The sequence below is a fragment of the Pipra filicauda genome, unplaced genomic scaffold (genome assembly GCF_003945595.2).
Source record: "Pipra filicauda isolate LSUMZ 115617 unplaced genomic scaffold, ASM394559v2 scaffold83_size3615187_pilon, whole genome shotgun sequence".
Lineage (NCBI taxonomy): Eukaryota > Metazoa > Chordata > Aves > Passeriformes > Pipridae > Pipra > Pipra filicauda.
Genome location: NW_024105020.1, coordinates 1,314,137 through 1,332,031, shown reverse-complemented (window position 1 = coordinate 1,332,031; position 17,895 = coordinate 1,314,137). Strand labels below are relative to the sequence as shown.

General features: G+C 41.7%; 1 protein-coding gene and 1 long non-coding RNA gene across 3 annotated transcripts in view; one reads left to right on the top strand and one right to left on the bottom strand.

Moving 5' to 3' along the window:
• Positions 1 to 964: 964 nt before the first annotated feature.
• Positions 965 to 8,699, bottom strand: LOC113986391. The gene is made up of 4 exons (XR_003540153.2): positions 8,520 to 8,699; positions 6,993 to 7,143; positions 6,173 to 6,239; positions 965 to 3,040 (listed from the first exon to the last, which is right to left on the bottom strand). It is a non-coding gene; the product is annotated as an uncharacterized LOC113986391 (long non-coding RNA).
• Positions 8,700 to 8,915: 216 nt separating this feature from the next.
• The window catches only part of SLC9A2 (solute carrier family 9 member A2), a 33,075-nt gene continuing 24,095 nt past the window's right edge, over positions 8,916 to 17,895 (top strand). The window contains exons 1-2 of one of the 2 annotated variants that reach the window (XM_027718050.2): positions 8,916 to 9,304; positions 14,748 to 15,211. In XM_027718050.2, the coding sequence (XP_027573851.2) occupies positions 9,019 to 9,304; positions 14,748 to 15,211 (750 nt within the window). In that variant the 5' untranslated portion in view covers positions 8,916 to 9,018. Of the gene's footprint in view, positions 9,305 to 12,625; positions 13,597 to 14,747; positions 15,212 to 17,895 lie in introns of those variants that run through there. The other variant, XM_039390547.1, reaches the window with a different exon arrangement.

Sequence of the window (17,895 nt, the reverse complement as noted above, 5' to 3'; positions counted from 1 at the left end):
ATTTGGGTTGTTATTTTTCTTTTTTTTTTTTTGTTTTTAATTTGGTAACCTCTGATAATGAAAATATTGTGCATTTTTCTTTACTCTGTATTGGAATGTTAAATAAGGCATGGGGTTCAATAATATAATCTCTGAGATCATGAGAAACCTTTTTCTAGAAAAAAAAAGGGGTTGATGCTTGACTACTGCTTGCTCTAACCACTGCAGCTTTGCTCTGTTAACCTCACATACTGATATTATTCCACTTAGGAAGTGCTAAAATCCAGGCTGTAGGTCAGGGGGTATTTCATATGCAGCTGAATGCAGTACCCTTTATCTCTGTAGTGCAGAGGCAGAATTTAACAGCTGTAGTCCTTTTGACTCTAAATTTATGGTGTCTACAGGGGACTTCAAATCAAAGCCTTTCTTTTAACTCTCGCAGCCTCACTGACTATATTTTCCCAAACATACTTCATCTTTAAGGAGTAATGGGAAGGTTGGACTTTCCAACGATATGTCTTCTTGAACGAATGAATGATATTCTTTAATTTCTTACCTGATTGTTTTGTGCTAACTTTCCCATGGATAGGATTATGCGAAGAGGTGAGGAAGGTTTATTTTTACACATGAATCATAGGAACAATGAACTAGACTAATTTTTATTGAAAACAAGCCATAAATAACATTCTGTGTAAAATTTAAAGCCAAACTTCCACCAAGTCAAGTGGAAAACCTGTGTTCACACCAGCCTACTGGTCATAAAGCCAGGCAGCTGAGATCATCGGTTAAAGATTCTGCACAGGTTTATTAACCTTCTCCAGTGAAAATACGGTGATGTAAGAGATGAAAGCAATAGCTAATTAACTTCAGTGGATACAGTGGATTAAGAGAAATAAGAAATAAAGAAAACTAAGGAAAGATAAGCAAAATACAAACTCAAGACACTGAAAAGAAAGAAGAATTCATCAACTCTTGAAATGCGTCTTTCTGAACTCTAAAAGAAAGTTATAGTGTATAGTGTATAAAAAAATAACACCTATTCTAGGTTAATTCTGTTTCCAGATAAATATTGTCACTCTTCAACCCCTGCATACACAGTATTAGTGTAGAGACAGTTAATTCTTTGGCTGACCACTGTAGCAATTCACAAACTACCTTTCAGGGCAACTCAAATTACAAAATGTCTTCTTTGTATTGGGACTGCTTCTGCTTCAGCTGTCAGGAACACTTTCCTGGCTTCAGTGGAATATGTATAGCATCACTCAAGACAGAGTCAGCCTTGGGGGTTGTAGAGAATCTGAGGTGGATTTTTTCACCATTGCTAAAGGATAGTTCCCTATAGCTCAATGAAGACCAGCGCTGCTCAGCTCTGACTGAGCAAGAACAGGGTGCATTTATTTGTATTTTGTAGGTAGGTTCTTGGGATAAAGAGGAGAGACAAGAGTGTGTCAAAAACAAGGGGCAGATGAGAAAGGGGTTGTGGGGTGAACAGCTCCCTGTTCACCCCACATATGTACAGCAATTCCAGCTACTGTTATAAACTGACCAGCATCCCTGCTACAGGATGACATTCTGTAAGGTAGACATTTCTAGACTCCTGCTGAAGATCTTAGTCCTCTAAGAAAAGCCCTTATCAAGGGCCTAAATGGGGCCTTTTTTTGTTGTACAAACCAGCTCATGTTGGTGAGAGGGAAAACAGACTTTAGGCTGTGCTTAATAGAGAATAAGGTGATAGAGAGCATGGCTTGGACACATTTTTACTTGCTTCAGAACTACTTGAGAAACATTATAACATTTATTTTTAAATGAAATTTTCTTCAGGGAAAAAAATTGACAACCCCTCAGCATTTTGAAAACAACACTTGTTCAACATGCTTGTGCTATTAATCTACTAGCAAAGAGCAAGTAGGAAGTGGAGCTTAGCAGGATTGGGTCAGTCTTCACCTTGCCCTTTGCAAACAGAGGCTGAACCTCTATGCTTCAAAGGTTACTACTGTTGTAAATATGGGCTACAGCGCTAAAGGAATCACTTCAGTCACCAACTCCAACAGTTGAACTCAAGGGAAAGCATTAAAAAATATGCTTATCGTATCTACCATACCCTATCAGGCTCTGTTTTCAAAGGAAAATTCTCATCGTTGTTGATGCCATTGGAAGGCTGAAACTGGAGGCATTCTTTTAGTCATTAACTTTTTTTGCCCCCGAAGTTAAACATTTAAATTAGTATTTCTGTATTCATGGCAGTGACAGGTGCTAAGCTTGAGAACAGTGGCTACTTTTGACAGCCAGCATGGGGACACAGCCTCAGAAATCATTCAATGACTAAGTGTCCTGGTGCAGAGTGAGCTAAAGAAGGGATTTACAGTTTAAACATTAAACATGTTGCTTACCTATTAAACAATTAGATTGTTCTAATCCTTTAGAGAGGGAGATGAGCCTGCCATCTCCAATTCTAGATTTCCAGCAAATGTGCCCAACAATGTAATTTCCCAGATCATCTGAAACACAACTAATGAAAGGAAAAACAGCACAAACCACTCTGAGCATCTCTTCTCAATTTTGTCTGTCTTATGAACAGAAGAAGGGCACTTTACTTTCAAGTAATAGCAAAAATTAACTTTGTGGATTATTAGTCTTCCTGGGTTATAAGTATCCCTTTGGAGTTAGACACATCACTTAGTCCTCCTGCAGCAGCTGATGGCAGGACCATCGGCTTTTTTGTTCTTGGGGATGATGTTTAATTCTGATGCTCCATAATGCTGCTAAAACCTCTCTGCTATTTGATAGGAGGCACAAAAGGCTTTCCTGGCTGAACCCGCTAGAGATGCTTACTCACGGTGAGCAAAGTGCCTGTATACACACCTGCTGGCTGGGGACGGCCTTAGGAGAAGTCTTTGGGAGAGTGTTCACAAGGGTGCAATTACTCTAATACACAGATTAGCTCTGGCTTTGGGGAAGTGGTTGCCTATAATCCACAGAAGCAGCAATACATTACTCCCTCAGGGCTTCATGCTGGAATAACTTTGACTGGTGCTGTGTGGCAGCAGCTGCTGAGTGAGGCCTAAAAGAAAACCAGAAAAGCAGAGTTCAGCACTCTGAATTCAGTACTTCATTCATTGGGTTGCTTTTGAAGATTAAAGAAATAGCTATGCTCCTTCCCTCATGTTCCACATCTATAGCGAGGCAACTGCTGCATCTGTCACTCCTTGAATCCTGGAATATTAGGCAGCTGCCAGTACCTGTGCCCTTTCTCAGCTCTTTCCAGCTAAAAAAACCAGTTTGTGAAGACAAAACAGTTAACATTGCAAGGGCCTTAAAATGGCTTACCAAAGTTCAGACGTGCACAGCTAAATTGCTGCCATTAAAGTGCCCATATTAGGAAGGTATAATGCCTCTGGTGGATGTGGTTTATGGGGACAGTTGCTAAGCAGTCCTGGAAAAGGCTGTGGAAAAACACATCCTCAATGGGCTATTGATTCCAGAAAATAAATCACTCTATAGCTGAGATATTCATTCACTAATTAATGGATTTAGAGACAGAGTTATACAGTCAAGGCCCGGTGACACAGCCCTCATAAAGAGAATCTAATCCCTAATGGAAGAGAATTTGAGAAATGTTTATTAACATAATAAATGTAGGTGAGAGACCAGCTCCCCTATCAAATCAAAAACTCTCAGTCAAGCATATTTGTATTTTATAGTCCTTAAATCTCCAATGAGACTACTTCTAAATAAGTAAAAAAACCCCTATGTCACCTCTTAGGTGTCTGTTTTCACTTAACTCTTTGAACATCCTAGTTGCATGTACAACAGGCAGAGGTTTTCCTTGTGGTACTTTGATTCCCATACAGCTGCAGATTTAAGACAAATCACCTCTTTACCTGATGTAGCCTGAAAACTTCTTCCCTTGTTCTAATGAAAATACTAGAATTTTTAACAAATTTATTTTTGTAACATCCTAATATATTTCAGCAAGGTAGTCTGTGTTTAAATCTCCTGCGCTATATTTTTGGGAAAACTGGAGAAAGCCTTTGGCTGTTTTAGTTAAGTGACTAGGAAGAATGGTGAAATTTATACTTTTCTTCTGAACAAGGAACACAGATTTTACAATACTGCTATATGAACTGTGTTAGGGAAAATTTAAGAAGTATTCAAGAGTAAGCTTCTCTGCACAGTGTCAATTTGCATCAAAATAAAATATCAGCAATAAAATATAACTTTTTTTTAATCTGTTGAAAATATCTGCCAAACTAGAACAGCAATGAAAATGATGGAAAAATATTTATTAATATTTTTACAAATTTCCCCTAACCCTTTTCATGTTTTTGATCATATTTACTAGAGAACACCTACTATATTGCTCACAGGAGATCTACTTATTGAAATAGTCACAGTAACATGTTCCAAAAATTCTTCCTTGATATCAAAGACAGGTCAGAAAATCAAGTATGAAAATATTATGTCATTATTTTTAGGGAATCCCTATAAAATGGAGCTAAATTTATGATAAAGTGATAATTCTCATTTGTTCAAATTACTTTTTTCTTTTCATTGTAGAAACAGATTTTTTTATAATAGCAATATAGATCTTTCCTACTGTAAAGATAAAGCTGGATTAATAATCACAGACAACATACAACCCTGTAACTCAGCGTAATGCCTACAATGAGAAAGTCCCACTGCCTGCTACAGCAAAAGTAAAACTAAACTGTCATAACACCTGTATGAACCACCCGAGCTATTGCAAACCTGTGTGGTCTGACTGTCAATGCTTCTCCTTTGCAACCAGCACACTGTGAGTACCCTGAGCAGTCCCTTGCTCTGGCAGCAATTTCCAGTAGTAATCAATAAATGGATTAAAAGGTAAACAAACTGAATCATGTGAATTAGCATCTTGATGTATAAAATAGCACGCACTTTGTCACGTGAAATGCTGTTAGCACTGTGTCTGGTAAAACAGACAATGCCTGCGAGCAGAATTAAGGAGATGAAAGTACTGCGGCAGCAGATGACACGGCACAGTGCGGGCAGGGAGGCAGCGGTGGGGGCATTGCGGGAAGGTCCTCTATGGATCAGTTGCCATCAGGCAAGTTCGGTGTACGTGCTTTCTGTTTGTGCTGTCATTGAAATGGTGCGGAGCGACCCGACAGAAAATTGTTCTGAAGTGGGAGCAGATGCATTGAATTGTCAGGGGCAGAGCCATGACGAGACACTGCGGCGCCAGGAACACACCTTCACGTCTCCTCTATAGCTCTCCCTGGCTGAGGGGACCCCCTCCCTCCCCTCCTCGGGCAGCATTGAAGCTCAGGAATATTTTTCTCCATATGGTGATGTCCCTGGTCATGGCTTCAGGTGGAACTACTTTTTGTGCAGATACCTGCAGGGTTGGGCAGAGTTCGAGGGGCAGTGGAGGGCAGTGGAGGGGAGTGAAGCTGCTGCTGCTGTCTCATATGGCCTGGGTGAAGCAGAGATAATGGGAATATTGTACCCCATTCTCCTGTCTCAGGCAAATCTCTGAGATTTAAAGACCTTCCACTGGTGACGAAACCCCTCAGCATCTGTGGGACCAGCTGCACAGGTCTGGTGGCAGTGAAAAGCAGCATGTGCTGCAAACACTGAGAGAATCCTTTTAAGACCTTCAGCACCTTATACTGCACTGAGCTTCACTGCATCTATTTCAACTAGCTCTGAAGTCAAATAGGGTTTGCTTCCCTGCTGTATTGTGCTATCCTGTAAAGGCAATTCCTACTCAAATAGTGGGTATTCTCATCTATACAATCCATCCATAAAATATGTTATTTTGATGTAACAATAGACAGTATCAACTCTTATAATTAATCTCAACTCTCATTTTCTTCACTCTCCCAGTGTTTTGGGGTCTGTGTCAATATATTATTTCCCTTTTTATTACTGGCATGTAAGTCACCAGCCTCAGGATTAGTGACATCTTTCCATCATTTTGTTTTTCTTTCCATTTGCCAACTTCTCATTTTCATAATATATAAAGAGAGTTAGCCTAGTACCAAGACCCACAGCAGTGTCAGAGCTAGAAGGATTTCTGTTGCGTGTGGCCGTTTATTTTTGGAGAGGAGATGAGTCAGAGGACAAATAATGGTAAATGTGTGGATGGTGCCCTGAGGAAGGGTCCATTTTCCCATGCCTGGGAGAAACCTTGTGACTGTAAGGGCATTACCTGGGTGCTGAAGCAACTCTCTGTCTCTGCCAGTATGCAGCAGCCATGCTCTGTCATCCCTCACTGCCTGTAATGAAAAGGGCAGTAATGAACATTTTCTGTGAGAAGGAACCTTCCTCCACTTTTGTATGCCTCATCTTTTCTCCACCTAAAGTCTTCATTCCCCTCTTCTGGCAAAGGGAAACCCTCAGCCAATTTTTCACAATTTCCAAACACTAATCTGGTGGCTGCTGCACCTGCCAGAACTGTTGGACAATGGTCCAGTTACCTGCCCTACGGTGTATTTTGGCTGTGACTGTTGAATGGGCGTAAGAATTCCAGCATAGATCATAGAATCATAGAATCAACCAGGTTGGAAAAGACCTCTGAGATCATCAAGTCCAACCCTTCATCCAACACTGCTGTGGTTACTAGACCATGGCACCAAGTGCCACATCCAGTCTCATCTTAAAAACCTCCAGGGACAGTGAATCCACCACTGGATTGTGAAGCGATATTAGAGAAAAGGGTCAATGGGACAGTATATAAATAAAAATACTTCTAACAGCTTCGGCCAGCTTGCTCTTGCCAATGCTTTTGCATTGACATTATTGAAGATTATTCTCAGTCCAGTGAGATAATGTAGATAACTAGAAGGGATCTGTAACACTGTTCCTAGGAGAAAGTGTATTGACACTTTCATAACCGTATTTTTCTTCATCTGCAGGAAAGGTCATAAAATGTGACATACATGTACAATTACAGATCTTATGATTTCAGACAATTAAATTTATGATTTTTAATCTGATTTGCATATGAAATTTAATGCTATCTCCCTCACCTGAGGGTTAGACTTCTCTTCTTACGGATGGTCTGACAGGAACTAGGAGATCCAGAAAAGAAAGAGCATTTTCTTTTTGTATTCCTTTTCCATATAAATGAAATGTCCTCAGAATTGGCAATATTTATCTGATCCGCTTATTTCAGAGAATCTAATATAACAAAAGAAGATATGAAGATATTACATGCAGCTAGAGGGTTAGATGGTGTATACACTGGTTTGATATTAGAACATGTTTTCTTTGCTGAATTGTAGATAAAATAAAGAACAATTGTTATTAATGTTATGTCATTAAAAGCAATAGGCTTAGTGCCCTCTTTTCAGGTTCTAGGGGTTAAGTAACAACTACAGGTATTCAGCTAATTGATTCTGAGCTTTACACCTTACAGAAACAGCCACTGATAAATCAGGGGAAAAAAGGAGAACCCTTACTTTCTGCTTTAGTTTTATTGGAATTCATGAAAGACATGCTTTGCTATAGAGGCATGCAGAACAGTGTGCTCTAAAGATTTTACGAGTTTGAGCTTTGGAATACTGTCTTACTCATAAGTGATGAAGTCATGAGTAAATCAAGGGTGAGATTCCACTCTTTCAGGAAATACAGAAAGCTTGTCCTCAGCAGTATCTAATGGAATCAGATCCCAATGCCTTCAGGAACAGGATTTTGCCAATCATATGTTCAATATTTGCAACACACATACACAAAACTATTTGATCAGTCATATATTTATATATACATACATGAGAATATATGTATGAGCAATCACATATGTTTATACAGTGTGCAATTTTAACTCTCTGAATTAACAGAATGAAAATCTATTAATTAACAGTAACAGGATTGTACCTATCACATGCTCGATAGGTGGCAATAAATATTTAATCTATCTATCATCATCATCATGGCTAGGCTTTGAGAACGAAGATTTGGGGAGGGCTCTACCCATGTTTGTTACAAGCACGCTGGTGGCTAAAAAGACCAATACGAGATAGACATGTCCAGTTGCAAAAGGCACAGCAGAAAAACTCCTATCTATATAATTGTATATATTAAATATATAATATACTATATAATTATAGATCATAAAATAAATATGTATTCTACAACATGCATATACATATACATGAACCTACACACATATATGTATACAGAGTGTGTTCTTTTAACTCCCCACATTAACAGAATTTTGCTCCTTATTAGTGGGAACAGAATGGTATCTATAACATATTTGGTAGAAGCACCTATTCTGTATTTGGTAATGGCAACATAGATATATACATACATACACATATACATATGTAAAAATTACTTTCTTAAATATATATACATATAAACATTCATATGTATACATACACACACACATTTACACGTATGCATATAGATGTACATGCGTATATATAAAGTCTCTAATCTAAATTGCTTTTAGATACATGTATGTAGAGACTATATTTATTTATAGGCGTGTATATACCTACAGAGTGTGTTAACACTTTAGTTTATATACAAATATATATACATATACGTACTTGTATTTATATGACTGCATACACTTCTCTCTTAGAGTAATCTACAGTTAAAGGAAGACCTTCCAGCTCTGCCTACACCTGCGCACCCCCGTTCATCCCAGCGGGTACTGGGGGGCAGGAGCTGGTACCCGGGTGCCTGAGCCCCGCTCACGCCGCTGCACCTGGCGGCGGCTGGAACCTGCGACCCGGAACCCGGGAGCGGCCCCCGCCCTGGCGCTCCCCGCGGCTGACAGCGGCCGGCCGGCCCCGGGGGCGGCGGGGGCGGCGGCCGGGCGGCTGCGGCGGGGCCAGCCCGCGGCTTGGCCCCGCGGGGGCGGCCCCGGGGGCGGCCGGGGGGGAGCGGGGCGCCGCGGGCGGCCGGCGGCGCCGGGCCGGGACTCGCCCAGTCACCGGGGAGGAGGCGGGGCCGGCGGGGCCGCGGCAGCGGCAGGTGCCCGCGGCGGCGGGGATGGTGGCGGCGGCCAGCGCGGGGCTGTAGGGCAGCGGGAGCGGCGACGCCATGGGCAGCCGCTGCCCCCCGCGCCCTGCCGCGCCCCTGCGGCCGGTGCCTGTGCCGGTGCTGGTGCCGGTGCTGGCGGCGCTGGCGGCCGGGGCGGCGGAGGCGCGGGCCACCTCGGAAGGGCAGCTGCCCGGCGCCGCGGCGATGGGCACCGGCACCCCTCCGAGCCCCAGCGGCACCGCTTTCGAGGAGACGCGGCTCCACGTCTTCACCCTGGACTACCCCCACGTGCAAATCCCCTTCGAGATCACCCTCTGGATCCTGCTGGCCTCCCTCGCCAAGATCGGTGAGCGGGGTCGTGGGGCGACCCCCCCCCCCCTCCATCCCTGCCCGTAGCCGCCCGGGCCGCCCGCCCCCGGGGCCGCCGCGGGCAGCGGGGCTGGTGCGGTCCGTGCCCGGCGGCGGGGGGCGCGGGCTCGGGGGCGGCCAGAGGGACACTGATGCTCCTCCGCGGAGCGGGATTCCCGGACGGGATTTGGCTGGCTGAAGTCGGGGTTCTCTCGGTTAGGAAAGGTGCAGAGGAGAAGAGATTACCTCCGGCCCTCTGCAGCGCCGGGTGAACCCCGGGCTATGAGGACCGTAAAACCCGGAGTTCATCCGGTGCGTGACTGACTTTTCCTTGATCGCCCTGCTGTCATTTGAGCACGGTCTGCTTTTTCTTAAAATAACGCAGGGTGTAATGACAGTCTCAGAACAGAACAACGGATCGATGGAAAGCAAATATTAATGAGGGGAGAGTAAGCCTCCTCCTTACTCTTCTTTCTCACCGTTCATTTATGTCCTGAGAAAGGCAAGAAAGACGGCACTGTATGAGTAAGAAAGGCCGCCTCTTCCCTCCTGTGGAAAACATTTGTATTGCATAGTTTTACTGAGTTTTATGCAGCTTATATATCGTGTTTTTAATTAGCTTTCTATGTCCCAAACAGAGTAATGAGTACAGCATATTAATCTAAGGAATGTCAGATAATGGTGTGCTAGACAGCTATTGAAGGTCTAATAAGTCTCTACAAATTATGAACTTTGTATCTTCTTACCTAGAAAATAATGTAAGAAGTAAAGGTGTGGGAACAAAATAAATAAGTTTACCCACCCTACAGTTGTTTGATTCAGAACTCTGATTTTGCAGCAGAGGTTTCCATAAGAAACTATGATCATGCTGATTCTGTTAAACCCCTTTATCAAAGTTAAAACTTTTAACTTCTGCTTGTGACATTTAAGAAGACTGTGTCAAATTCTGGTTTATGATCAGCTAATTAGGATTCTGCAAAACCAAAAATTGGTACTCACCCCCTGACACAGCTAGCATTGTAGTTGGGGGCCTGAGCCTCTCCTCAAGCAACTTGCTATGGTATTGTTACTTCCTCAGAAATACGGTGTGTTGCATCAATTAAGCATGCAGGTATTTTGATGCATGTATCTTAGTGCATTAAAGATGCATGCTTAGTCTTGAGTATGCTTTTAGGTGACTGCAGAATCAGGGCAGAGTTCAATATGATCCACTCAAGTGTATGATGAACTGTAATAACCAGAGAATAGGGAGTTTGGTTAAAAACTATCTCAGCCTGTACAGAGTACTGTAGAATTGCTATGACTTCTGAGTTTAGATACAGCAAGAACTCTTGAATAAGCTAAAACTAGTGAAAAAGTTTCTGTTTTGTAAAGGATTACATGTGAAACACGTAAACACAATACAGACAGAATTATAGTCTGTAGTACATTCTGACTATCATGATATTTTGCTGGTGCATAGGCATCTAAAAAGTAAAAAAAAAATAAAATTTGCTTGACTACTTTAATTTTCCAGTCTGATTGCAGTAAATAAGCAAGTAAACAGCAGAGGTGAAGAAAAATGCATATAATTTTTAAATCCCTTCAGTTAACACCAAACGAAAGCAAGTGTGGCTAATCTAGGGCATGCTGTTGTCAGTGTGCGTGCGCAGAGCAATGAGGGCCAGATCCAGGAGTGGCCCTAGGTGTGGCAGTGCTCAGCTTTGCCACACCTATCTGCAGGCGCCCTGACTCTGGGACTGGAATTAGGAACATCCAGTTCTTGCTCCTGGAGCTTTGTCTGTGCTTCCTTATCCAGTGAGTGCATCAGGTAAACCTTCCCAGGTCAGGCTCCCATCGCTCCTAAGTCACAGTCCACATCAAATTTTCACTGACTGGTGCCTTCTCCTCTGTTGAAGGTAGAGCAGATGAGCAGTTCTTGAACCACCAAGACACAGAAATGTTGCTCTGCCATCCTGCTTGGTTACTAGAATTGGGCCTTGTGTCTTGATTCAAAGGGATGGAGAGGGGTTTTCCACCTTGTCTCGCTGCCTGTAGCCCTGTGAGAAAGGAGGCTCTCTGGTGCATTCCTCTCCCCATAATTTCCTGCTGAACAGCACACGCATCTTGCCTCTGTCATGCCAGGCAGCATGAAATCCACCTCGAGACTCCCGCACTGCCCAGGAAACCTCGGTGCTTAATCTGGCATCGCAAATTCCTTTCTGGGGCTAGGCACTGAATGCTTATGCTTGGCACTGCCGAGTAGCAAACCTTTATGAACAGAGCTCTCGGGTCTTTTCAGCTGTGAGGAGCTAAGAAGATAGGGTCACTTGAAATAGCAGCTCTCTCAGTGTTTGAAGGATCCCAAAGAAAACTGCAGCACCTCGTTATGAGTCTTTAGCAAATATGTTTCCACAGAAGCACAGTTTCACCAGAGCTGAAATGTTCCAGCATTTGCTAATTTTTATAGGGGATTTACCTGAGAGGTTTCTCCGACCCTGGCTGTGATCATGACACTGTAGGCTTGGTTTAGAGGGAGCAAGAAAGACAGTATAAGAAAGGAAAACCTGAAGTTGTCAAGCAGAACTTGAACATTTTTACAAGGTACATTTTCATAAAGACATTAGAAACATGGTGCTTTTTATTCCAGCATAGAACAAGGGCACATTTTGAAATCTAATAAATTGCCTTGAATGGAATTATTTTCTGACTACCTCTACTTATTACTTGTGTGTTGATACCATAGAGGTGTGTTACTCACATGCTGATAAGTATATTAGGTGGGACCCATTGCACCTGTAGAATGCTAGAATCTCTAAGCAGTGAGACTAGTCTACTTACCCTTCAGTTTTGCTTAATTTTTGTACTACTAAAACTACAAAATACTGTGTAACTGATTCAGATTCCCATTACGTTTAATCACAAATGCACAAATGAGAAGTGTTTCTTCTGGGAACTGAGGTGATATCCTTCCAACACTGCTCTCCTGAAAAAAGGTTTATGCTGTTCAGGGATACTCATCTCAGTGGCATTTCCAGCATCAGAAAGCACTGGAATTCACCCCAAAAGTAGCAAACCTAAGGACTTCTGGCTTTAAACATACCTGTAGTTCAGGCTAGTGTCCTAGTGCCATTTTTGCCATGATATGTGAAATATGTTTAGTGCTGTTGAAGTTGGATCAGTGCATAGTCTGGAGCCTAAGAATAGGGTCAGAGGAGAAGAAAGTAGTTGTAGTCCTGCATTCAGCATAAATTCCTGTACTGCAGGGAATCTGCTCCCAGGGTGCTCCTGACCCTGTGGCTGTGGATCTGTCAGAGAACGGAAGATGTCCCTCATCCTGCAGGGCACCTGCACATGACTTGATGTGCACTGGATTCTAAATCCTAGCTCTTTGCCCTCAAATCAGGAATGATATGCATTTGCATGGAGGCAGGCAGTCTTTCAGGATTTTTGATGCTGTTTATATGAATAAAAAGCATATTTAATTTAGTGGGAGCCTTTCCATTACTTCTGAGGATGGAGTCCCAAGTCTCCGGGAGGGTATGAGCTTTCCAGAGTGACTTGTAAAGAAGAAAATAAAAGATTTTTATTTTTGTATTCGCAGTAGATGTTTCATTGCCCTTGCGTTACAACTGTCTAGGATTTTTTTTCCTTAAAAGCTGCATTTACAAAAATTCCTTCCTCTTGAATTTGTATTAAGAAAATAATGTAAAATTTACTCCTGAAGAGTTTAAAAAAACTTTTAGCAAAACCTACTCACTCAGGGGAAACTTTGTGATCGCTATATTGGAAAGGTTGGTGTTCTGCCAGTACAGAAACTAAGATAAATCATAAAATGTTTGTGTGGCTGAAAGCTGAAGAGTCAAGTCTCCAACCACAAATTCTTGTCTTTTCCAGGGTCATTACCTCTTCTGCCAATATAGGACATTGGTGATTCTGGTTTTGAAGAATGACAGTGAGTTTGGCAGACATTCTAATGAGTCACATCGACTGTGTTTCTAATTATTTAAAGCAGTCTGTGTTCATCCAGAAAGGAAATAAAAATGCAGCTTGAGCTGCTTGCCTTTAAAAATAGCTTTAATAGTTATAGAATATATAAGTAAAAAGTCAGTAGATTAAAACAGCTGCCCCTTGCTCCTTCTTAACCATTTGGTTTTCCTAAGTTTAAGTTCTGGCTTTCTTTTACCTGGAAAAACTCCATGGTGAGAGGAGACTTAACAGAAGAGGTGTTAAAAGATACAGAAGCCTGAAATTGGGAAACTGGATGTAAACTATACCAATATTGCACTAGTTTAACTGTTTGGACTACAGGTGTGATTTTTACTGAAATAGTTTTACTGAAATAGACGCCCGTTATTACCACACCCAGTGTTTCCATGCAGCTCTCATTTAAAATAATTTAAATGCTTTTTAGTTAGACAGGAATTGTGGGATCTTGTGGGTGTGGACAGATTTCTATGTAATTATGTGGGCCAAATATAGATAAGGAGGAGTCTGGAAAAGATTGGCATCACTGGGACCTGGAATGTGACCTTGGTGCATGAGGTTGATCGTTCTATTAGATTGGCCAGAATAAGTTTCTTCAAAACTTTTCCCATTCATTACCAAAATTATCCTTAAAGCTGTCAACTTCTACAAGTAATTGGAATCTTTAAATCAAAACTGCATGGCTTTGAGAGTTTTAGTAGACTAAGGAACATTCAGTCATTAAGTCCTCATTCAGAACCTTTTTTTAATTAATTTTTTCAGTACTTAGCACAGATTTTGATGAGAGAATCCCAACACTGCTACTTGATATAATACAGAAGAATTAACATAATAATACAGGCTACAACTTACTGTCACTTCATGGAAAATGTTGCTTCTTGTAAAATTAATTAGGAGGCTCCACCAAAAATAATAATTATGTCTGTAAATGCTTTCTCATGGTGGTGGAGAGAGTGACCATGGCTGACTGGGTGCAAGTCACATGTGCTGGTTCTCCTCACTAGCTTTGAGATTCTAAAAGATTTCTAAAAAATAATTTAATGTACTCCTTAAACTCCTTTGTGAAGCTGTCCAGGGATAAAGGAGTGGTTAGTATGATTTTTTTTCCTCTGTCTAGGTCCAGTTTGCCCTAGAGAAGTGTTTTGACTGTGTTTCTGGAGCATTCCATGTTATGAAAAACCTCACAGTTTCACAGAGAACCATTGCACACAGTTGCTCCACCCAGCCTAGCTGTTAAGTGGAGTGTCCAGCTATTAATTTGTTGCTCCACCACATTAACTGAATTAACTATGCTAGCCAATGCACTTGCCTTGACCTGTTGTGGTTGTCCAGTTCAGTCTTTGCAAAGAAAATGGAATTTGGCTTGTGATTGCTGTTTGTTTACTATAGAAACTAAGATAACAAAATCTAGAATAATCTTGTGGATTCTCTACAAATAACCATTTTCCTTTCTTGTATTTGACTTTCCTTTGAAGGCTTTCATCTCTATCACAAGTTGCCCTCAATAGTACCTGAAAGTTGTCTCCTCATTCTGGTCGGATTACTTCTTGGTGGGATTATTTTTGGAGCAGAGGAGAAGTCTCCACCTGTAATGAACAGTGATGTGTTTTTCTTGTATCTTTTGCCACCCATTGTACTCGACGCTGGATATTTTATGCCAACTCGTCTTTTCTTTGAGAACTTTGGTACCATATTCTGGTATGCTGTGGTGGGTACACTCTGGAATGCCATCGGCATTGGAATTTCCCTTTATGGAATTTGCCAAATCAGTGCATTTGGTTTGACTGATATCACATTGCTGCAGAATTTGCTCTTTGGCAGCCTCATTTCAGCTGTGGATCCTGTGGCGGTGTTAGCTGTCTTTGAAAATATTCATGTCAATGAGCAGCTTTACATCCTAGTGTTTGGAGAGTCTTTGCTGAATGATGCTATAACTGTGGTAAGTTACTTGATAAATGGTTAATTGATAAAAATGATAAAGGATTGTTTACATGCCACTCCATTATATCTCTTTGTATTTGGTTATTACAGTTTGCTAATAGATGTAAGTAAAAGAGTGCTAAAGTGTCTATGTAATTCTTTAAACTTTAGATTTAGAAACAATGGTAGTCTTACTGTACCAGAGTAATGTATAATGGTAGTGTATTTACTGTAGGAATTTTACTACTTGATCACTCTGGTTTCTGTATCTTTGTAATTCTATTCCTTCTGTAATCTGAAACTCGTTCCCCTCACCTGCAGAAACGTTTTTGGGCAGGAGAGGGAAAAGGGACAATGTGGGGTCTCTCAGTGCATTCACAGGAAGGGTCGACAAATCACTGAGATGGCACTGAACCCAGTTGAGGTTAACTTTTTGCATGTGCCCATCCAGTTGGAACTGCCCTGAAACCACCAATACATGTATCCCAGGCTACAGATGAGATAGGACAGCCACCTGGAGGCAGTAATTTCTAATCATTAACTAGCTGAATTGGGTTTGTGGTGCTGACCTGAGGACAGCAATCTGCAAATTCAATTAACACCCCTAATGTCTCTTGTTTGTACCTGATGACACTATGTCTGGGACGTTACTCCCATTTATCCATGACTTACTTGAAATTCTGCCCATGCCAACTATGTCCTGGCATACCTTCAGTTTTGTGAGACATGGAGGTCTGTTTTTTCATGTGCTAGAAGGATCAGAAGGATTCATGAACTGAATCTGCACCTTTCCTGTCTCTGGCTTCTTATTCCTGTCCTATTCTGTGCAGAATTGTCCTTCTGTTTTCACCTCTTCTTGGACTTTACCTCACCTTTTTTCCCCTTTTATCAGACTTTGTCTCACCTGCTTAACACATGTGTATCTCATCATTTAATCTGAGCCTTGGTACTTAAGCCAGTCCTGTAAATAAGTAGGTGTACATACTGAGTTTCAGAAGGCTCAACAGTTCAGTCATGGCTGGCTCTGTCTCTATTCACTCTAAACAATCACTTATGTGTTGGAATTCTCTAGATACAAGTTTTTCTGGGGCAAAAGGATCTGGTTTTATGTTAACATAACAGTTGTTTTTTGCTGAATTTTTCCAACCAAAATCACTTTTTTTTTCAATCATAAAGTCAACCACCTTTCCACTGGAGCAGCAGTTAATACAGTAAGATTTGCTACTAAAATACTGCATCCTGATGACAGGAGTATTCATGCATGCCATTGCCCAATGGCAAATTACTCTAAACCATCCTTTTTGTAGGGGCTGGCATGGCAATTTAATGCATGGCATAATTACTGCCTTCTCTGGATGTAGTCTTTCCTTATGACTTGCCTGCCCAGATGGCCTAACACAGGGAAGTTACTCTGAGGAGTCTGTAGGGCCAGCCCAGTAATGCACTGTCCTTACATATATTCATGAAGGAGTGAAAGGAATTCGGAGTACCTTTGGTCTTACTTCCCAGCTGTCGCTTAAAGGTACGACTTGGCAAGAGATCAAGTAGTTTCCAAATGCACGGCATTGGTCTGCTAATGGTTCCTTGTTATGTGTTTGCACACCTGCAATCATGTGATTATATTTGAAATGTGACCCAGGCTGTCACCCTGGTGGGGTGCCCTTAGAGGACCTTGCCTCCCCTGCCTATAGCAGTGCTCCTGGAGCAGCCCTTGATGGGATGCTGCTGGAGTCACTCAGTTGTGTACTGTAAGGAGATGATGTTTTGTAAATACTCTCCCTTCCTCTGCCCTTGTGTTAGAGGGGGAGCTGATAAAACCAGCTAACAGGCAGAGCTCAGAACCTTTCAGCTTTCATCTGCTGAAGCCCTTGAGTCCCACCTGCTCTGGCAGGTACCTGCAGTGGGATGGGAGGATGAAATAGGAGGGGAGTTGAATGCAGATTGTCCATCTGTGAAAGCTACCTAATTCCTATGTATCAAAAACCCCAGGAGATGGACAGCTAGGCAGTGCAAAACAGAGTGGCTTTACTAAATGTACTTTCTAAATACTTTAAGCCCTTCTTCCTGCTATCCTGCTTGTACTGCCTGGCTGCTCCTAATAAAAGCTTTCACAGAATAGCAGTGTCATCTGTGCTTTCCCTTTTCAGACAATGTCCTACCACAACTTCATTTTGTATACAAAGAGAGTTGTGCACTTCTCAGATGGCCTTTCTTGTCTGATAGTTTTTGCAATATGTCTGTGCATTTGAATGTTCCTTTTCCCCCACTGATGGAATTTTGGAGCTTGAATTTGGCCGAGGACAATGTTTGCCAGTTGGATTCTTGATCAGAGTTGGTGCTTTACCAAAAAAACGAGGCAGGGATAACTAGCATGGCGATGTTAAATGGTAAAATGATAGCTGAGTGTTAGCTGTTCAAATTCCAATTCTGGGCTTAAAATCACAAAGAAGGAGCCAGTGTCATTACAATAATATTATTCCCATGTTAGAAAACATTACAGAAATACTCTGTATTCTGCCTCTGCTGAAAACATTACTTTAGAGTGCTTTAAAGTAATTTTAGAATTAAAAAACTAATAACTGAGAACTGATGAAAATAAGCAATTAGTGCTTCAGAGATACTCTGAGACAAGATTAAAAAGTGATCAGCGACTAGTATTGCTTGGTGTAACTTTCAGTGAGTTCAGCTGAAGGCTATTGAGTA